General features: G+C 34.3%; 1 protein-coding gene across 2 annotated transcripts; it reads left to right on the forward strand.

Annotated features, from left to right (window-relative positions):
• The first annotated feature begins 1191 nt into the window (after positions 1–1191).
• Positions 1192–5782, forward strand: LOC141693135 (serine/threonine-protein kinase STY13-like). 2 transcript variants are annotated; one of them, XM_074498142.1, is made up of 3 exons: positions 1192–1386; positions 2105–3062; positions 5157–5782. In XM_074498142.1, exons 2-3 carry the CDS (start codon positions 2173–2175, stop codon positions 5494–5496), a joined length of 1230 nt encoding a protein of 409 aa, XP_074354243.1. In that variant the 5' UTR covers positions 1192–1386; positions 2105–2172; the 3' UTR covers positions 5497–5782. The 2 variants fall into 2 exon arrangements, with proteins under 2 accessions (XP_074354243.1, XP_074354244.1); XM_074498143.1 differs by having other exon boundaries at positions 2131–3062.
• Positions 5783–6042: the final 260 nt, after the last annotated feature.

Below are 6042 nucleotides of genomic sequence, written 5' to 3' on the forward strand. Positions count from 1 at the left end.
ATTTATTATAACTCTAGAAGCTCTCGTGATATTTTGTTCATCACTGAGAGATAACAGTTCCAGATTGTAACAGAGTTTATTGTTTAAATAAAGTTTGTTTTCTGTTACATAAGTTCTTGAAGTTTGATTTGATTGTAATAAACACTGTATTCACCCCCTCTACAGTGAAAGTGTGACCTAACAATAATGTTTTTAGCGGGATCAATAATATTTATTATATTTTAGCCCGATTCTTCAAATTCATATAATCATATGTAGTTTTTTTAATTTTTCAATTTAAAATTGGATCAATGGTATAATTTTGTTTATCCCGACTGGATGAATTTTATATATTATTTATGTTTTAAAGAAAACCATTAGACATATTATAATTATGTTATGGATATTTATCTATTTATGAAAGTGTTTTATTTTAAATACTATTACAATTACGGTGAACAGACCGACTACGAACCAATTTTCATTGTTTTGTTTTTAATATAATAGTATAGATTATAGATATATATGATTGTTAGGATTCAATCTCTTTTGATCTTTAGTAGTACATTATATATGTAAGTTCTCTCATATTTTTATTATTATATATAGGATATAATATAATGTAATAATATAATATTATTACTTATTAAATAAGGATAAGTAAGTAATTTTAGTAAATACCGACTGACCGATTTTCAAACTTTTAATGTTTACTTTATTATAATATAGTATAGATAGATGTACGTTTATGTAACCCTACAAATCTATAACTGAAGTATTTTAAACGCCTACATAAAGTCCAACCACGTTTCTTGTGTGAGACACTTTTTAATATACGCACAAACCTAAAAAGCAATAATAATAATTAATTAAAAATATAATAATACAATAATCCTCCCCTTAATTATCACATCTTTTCACAGAGGTGCTGCTCCCCCATGAGCGTCCCTTTCTTCTTACCCTACATCTTTCCATCCTCCGGGCCCACTATTTTAGCTAAATTACATTCCACTGGGCCCCACCTCGAAACTCCCACCCCCCCTACACATCATCTCATCGTCACCCTTGCTTCATCACTTCCCATCCAACGCCTCGTAATAAATCAGAAAAAAAACGCCTGAGACTTCGCCACGTGGAAATAAATACAGTGTACGCGAACACAGGGGATTATTACTCTAGCGAAAATGAAATTGTAAGACGAAGACTAGTTATTCATTTATCGTTGTTGGTGTGTGTATGTGCGTGTTTATTTCTTTCTTCGTCTTCTCTCTCAAACTGTGTGTATATATATCTATTCATACATGTATAACGCGGTGAGTTGAGTCAATCAATCGTGTTTGTTTTACTGAGTTGATCTATCCGAGTTTAATCAAGTGTAATTGACTGAGTCAAAGCGTCTCGATCAAGGTACCTTTAAGCTTTATCCATTCATTTTACTCTCGGATCATTTGTTTTTTCGATTTTTACTTGTTTGACTATCGTTTTTAGTTGAGATTGTGTGGTTTTTGTGCTTCTATTTGTGAGATTGTTGTTTAAGTTGCTGTCTTTATGGTTTGATTACTAGTTTTATGTGGAATATTAGTTTTTTTTTTGTTGTGGTTGTGTAAAGGTTTGTTTTTTATTGTTTTTGGGATGATGTGTTAGGGTTTATGTGGAAGACAAGAGTTTTTAGTGTTTTCGTGTTTCGATTGTTTGAGAAATTGGAGTTGATTGGGAGAATTAGGGTTTTGGTGTTGTGATTGTTGGATTGTTTTGTTTGTTTGTTGTTGTGGAATTCGGAGATTGTTTAGGCGTATGTTGTGGTTTTTATATGTATGTGGAGATTTTAACTCGTAAATTTAAAAGCTTTAGCTGTTTAAGTTTAGCAAGTTTTGATGTTCTGTGGTTTTTAAGTTGTTAATACAAATTGTTTCTCTGGAAAATCAGTTGGTGCTGGATTTGACTGGTAAGCAATAGTTTGGTATTAATATTGAAATTTTTTAATGCATTTTTCACGAATAAAGTTAAATTGATTGTTAAGGAAGTGTTTGGTTGGCAAGTGTTGCGAAAGTATACTTTGTAGTTTGGAAATTTTATGTGATAGATATTATACTACGATGTATATTTGTTTGTGTTATTATGTTAGGTTGGTTGAAGCTGATTCTGATGCAGAGTTGAGTTGGTGTTAAAAGCTTCACTTCCGTAATAAAGAAAATGTTGGAGGGTACTAAGTTTACTGGAATTATAGACCTGAATAGCCACCATGAGTATGATATTTCACAAGTCTTTTATCGTAAGCTTGATGAAGGCTCAAACATGTCAATTGATAGTCTTGGGAGCTTGCAGTTGAGCAATGGCGGAGGGTCAGTTGCTATGTCTGTTGATAATAGTAGTGTTGGTTCCAATGATTCTCACACTCGCATCCTAAACCACCAAGGACTTAAACGTGTTAGTAATTACTCTGTGGCCCATAGTGTTAATCGTGGAAAGGTCTCTAGTCTCAGTGATGATGCACTAGCCCAGGCTTTGATGGACAATCGTTACCCTTCACAGGGACTTCAGAATTTTGATGAGTGGACAATTGATCTCAGGAAGCTTAACATGGGTTCAGCTTTTGCACAGGGTGCTTTTGGAAAATTATATAAAGGCACTTACAATGGTGTGGATGTTGCCATCAAGCTTTTGGAGAGGCCGGAAAATGACCTTGAAAGGGCCCAATTGATGGAGCAACAGTTTCAACAGGAGGTGATGATGTTGGCAACCTTAAAACATCCAAATATAGTTCGATTTGTTGGTGGGTGTCGCAAACCGATGGTCTGGTGTATCGTCACAGAATATGCAAAGGGAGGCTCAGTTCGGCAATTTTTAGCAAAGAGACAGAATCGAGCAGTGCCTTTGAAATTAGCCGTAAAGCAGGCACTGGATGTTGCGAGAGGGATGGAATACGTTCATGCACTTGGTTACATTCACAGGGATTTGAAATCTGACAACTTATTGATATCTGCTGACAAGTCAATCAAGATTGCAGATTTTGGAGTTGCTAGAATTGAGGTGCAGACTGAAGGAATGACTCCAGAGACAGGAACCTATCGCTGGATGGCTCCGTAAGCATCCTAAATATTTAAATCATTATATATTTGTTTTAATCTTTTATTGGTGTTCTTACACTATCGCACTTTACGGGCTACACTGTCTTAACTTATGAATAGTCGTATATGTGCTGTTAATGGACATTGCCATTTAAATGATTTGGGTCTTGCTTAGCTTCTTCACTGGGAAAGTTTATTCTATTTATTTTTTAAAAAAGAATAATTGGAAATACTAAGCTCCAAGTCAATTCTATAATGTGGCATTGCTTGATATTAAGCAAGTTTTAGCAGTTATATTGACAATCACTTCCTGGAGCCTAGTTTTTTACTCTAGTATACTTAAACTATCCTTGAAAATGAGGTCTGTAGGAGTAACAGATAGTAATTTTGAGCTTAAGTCTTATGTGTCCTTCACAGTGGGGTGTAGAACTGAAAGGTAGGTTATTTGCTTTTACAGATTTCTTTTGTGTTTGTTTGTTACTTATTTCTATTCCATTTCTGTGTTCTAGTAGTTTTTTTTTGTGTGTTAGCAGTTGTACTGTTGTAGTTGGCCATATTTGACACCCTTTCTATTTTCTTAGTGGATTGTTAAAGCTTTCTTCCTGGGGTGTTACAATATTATAAATAAAAAAAAAAGAGAAGAACAAGCATCTATTTTTCAGCCATACGAGCCTTTTTTTAGTCAGTTGTTGCGTTAATATTGTTTTACATCAGTTGTTCCACCAGCACTTGTCCAATAGGGATTAGACGAGTCATATGCCAATTCATTTAAATTGGTGTGATATATGCATTCGTAGGGAACAAGAAAGAACCCTAATGATATAAGCAGTACACAAACTGGGGGTTAGCTGTCTGTAATGCATTAGAGGCCTACCAACAATTGAACTGTTTATTGGGATACCAAATATTATGAAACTATGAATGGGCTGATAGATTTCTTTAATAGAGAAATCTCGTATTTATGTCCTTTTAAGGCTCTTCTAACTGCTTACAGTTTTTTGGTTAGTTAAACGAATCTTTCTTAAAAGACAACTTAGTGGATTTGTATAGTTTGAGAGCAATTTGAATAGCATCTATGATGTAAGTATAATTTGTTACTAGTAATGTAAAGCTGCATCTTTTATAATTCAAACTGAAATATATTTACTGTGAGCAGAACAAGGATTGGTTATAAACCAGTGTGTAATGGTTTTCTAGTTTAATTTGTGGATTGGACAAATTTGAAAGGTTATATTATATTTCTTGAAAGACTAATATGCTTGGCTCATTGCGCCTTTTGTATAAAAATATTTGTGTCATCCTTTTTTGCATTAGAATATATTAATCAAGTTTAGTTTCTATCAAGCCTTGGTCTTGCCAAAATAAATCTGCAGTCCATGATCTTGTATTGTAATTATCCTCACTCCTCACTCCTCACGTGTAGTGATCTAGAAGGTGCATAGCTTATGTGTCATAATCGTTTAGGTTATTACATGTACTAATACTAATTTGTTATACACGGGGAATGTTGTTTTTCTCATGGTCTGCCAATGTTAACTAATACTTTACCTTAACAATTAGGCAGGTTAAAGTTCTGTTTTTCACCTTGCGCTTTAGTAACTTGGATCAGGTAGAGGCTGTAGATCATCTTGTTCCTGCATAATTACATTATCACATCACCCTTCTCTAATTTTTTAAACAAATTTCGGTGGTTTGGGTTTTGGGCTAGGTCAAACCTCAAATGTTTGGTGTTTATATGAGCAATTGATTTTCAAGTCCGTCCTTGTAGTTTCCCAATCGCAGTCGCTTGTAGACAGTACCCTGTTGCTAACTTCTTTCTTGTTACCAGAGTTGCGCCTTTCAGTGTACACTATGATTCATCCATTCAGTAATGGCTTATACAATATGATCTAACTTATCCAATATGATTCATCCTTTTCTTTTGCAGGGAAATGTATTTAAATGTAGTATAATGTGTTACTGGGCAAGTATTATAACTGAATTTGTATCTTTTTAATTTAATGGGACTGTTCGTTTTTGATTCATCTACACTTTTCAGTGGGTGTGTGTGTTATAGAAGCTATATTTAATTGCTGGCTGCTTAAATGCGTTTCTACTGTAAATTGTTAGGGAAATGATCCAGCACAGACAGTACACCCATAAGGTGGATGTTTATAGCTTTGGGATTGTCCTTTGGGAACTTATCACAGGAATGCTACCGTTTCAGAACATGACCGCTGTGCAGGCAGCCTTCGCAGTTGTCAACAAAGGTGTTCGTCCAAATATCCCCCATGACTGTATGCCGGTTCTTGGTGAGATCATGACTCGATGCTGGGACAGTAACCCTGATGTGCGGCCACCATTCACCGAGGTTGTCAGAATGCTAGAACATGCAGAAATTGAGGTCATGACAACTGTCCGGAAGGCCCGATTCAGGTGTTGCTTGAGCCAACCAATGACTACTGACTGATGCAGTACAGAAAGAATGAACTTAAAGCTGTAAGAAAGAAAGAGTAAACAGTTTGAAAAGCAAAAAGTTGGTTAAAAAAGAAAGAAGCTGAAAGAGGTGATTTTATGTCAGCCTTGTGTATCTATCAGGGTTTGTTTCTTTCTTATGATAAAAAAGAGAAAGAAAAGTTTATGATAAGAACTGCTTAATTTGTGGTTTTTCATTTTTATGGACTTATGTTGCTGAATCAGTTGTAGTTATAGGAGAGATTTGATGTGTATTTTATATAAAGCTTTTTCTTTCTATTTGTTAAGCTTTCCTAATTTCGCAGGTTCTTTGGATCCAGGTAAAATACAGTTTGATGCACCTGATTTTGCAGTTCTGCCGATTATGATATTTCATGTTCGAATTATCAATATATTTTTGTCATAAATTAATTTCTTTGTGGTATTTTGAATTATATACATTAGCGGTGTTGCGATAAAATTTATTTTGTACAACTCAAAACATAAATTTATACAAAAAATTTAGTGTTCCAACGTCATACCATGTTCCTTCGATATGATA

The sequence above is a fragment of the Apium graveolens genome, chromosome 10, assembly GCF_009905375.1.
Source record: "Apium graveolens cultivar Ventura chromosome 10, ASM990537v1, whole genome shotgun sequence".
In the NCBI taxonomy this organism is placed as follows: domain Eukaryota; kingdom Viridiplantae; phylum Streptophyta; class Magnoliopsida; order Apiales; family Apiaceae; genus Apium; species Apium graveolens.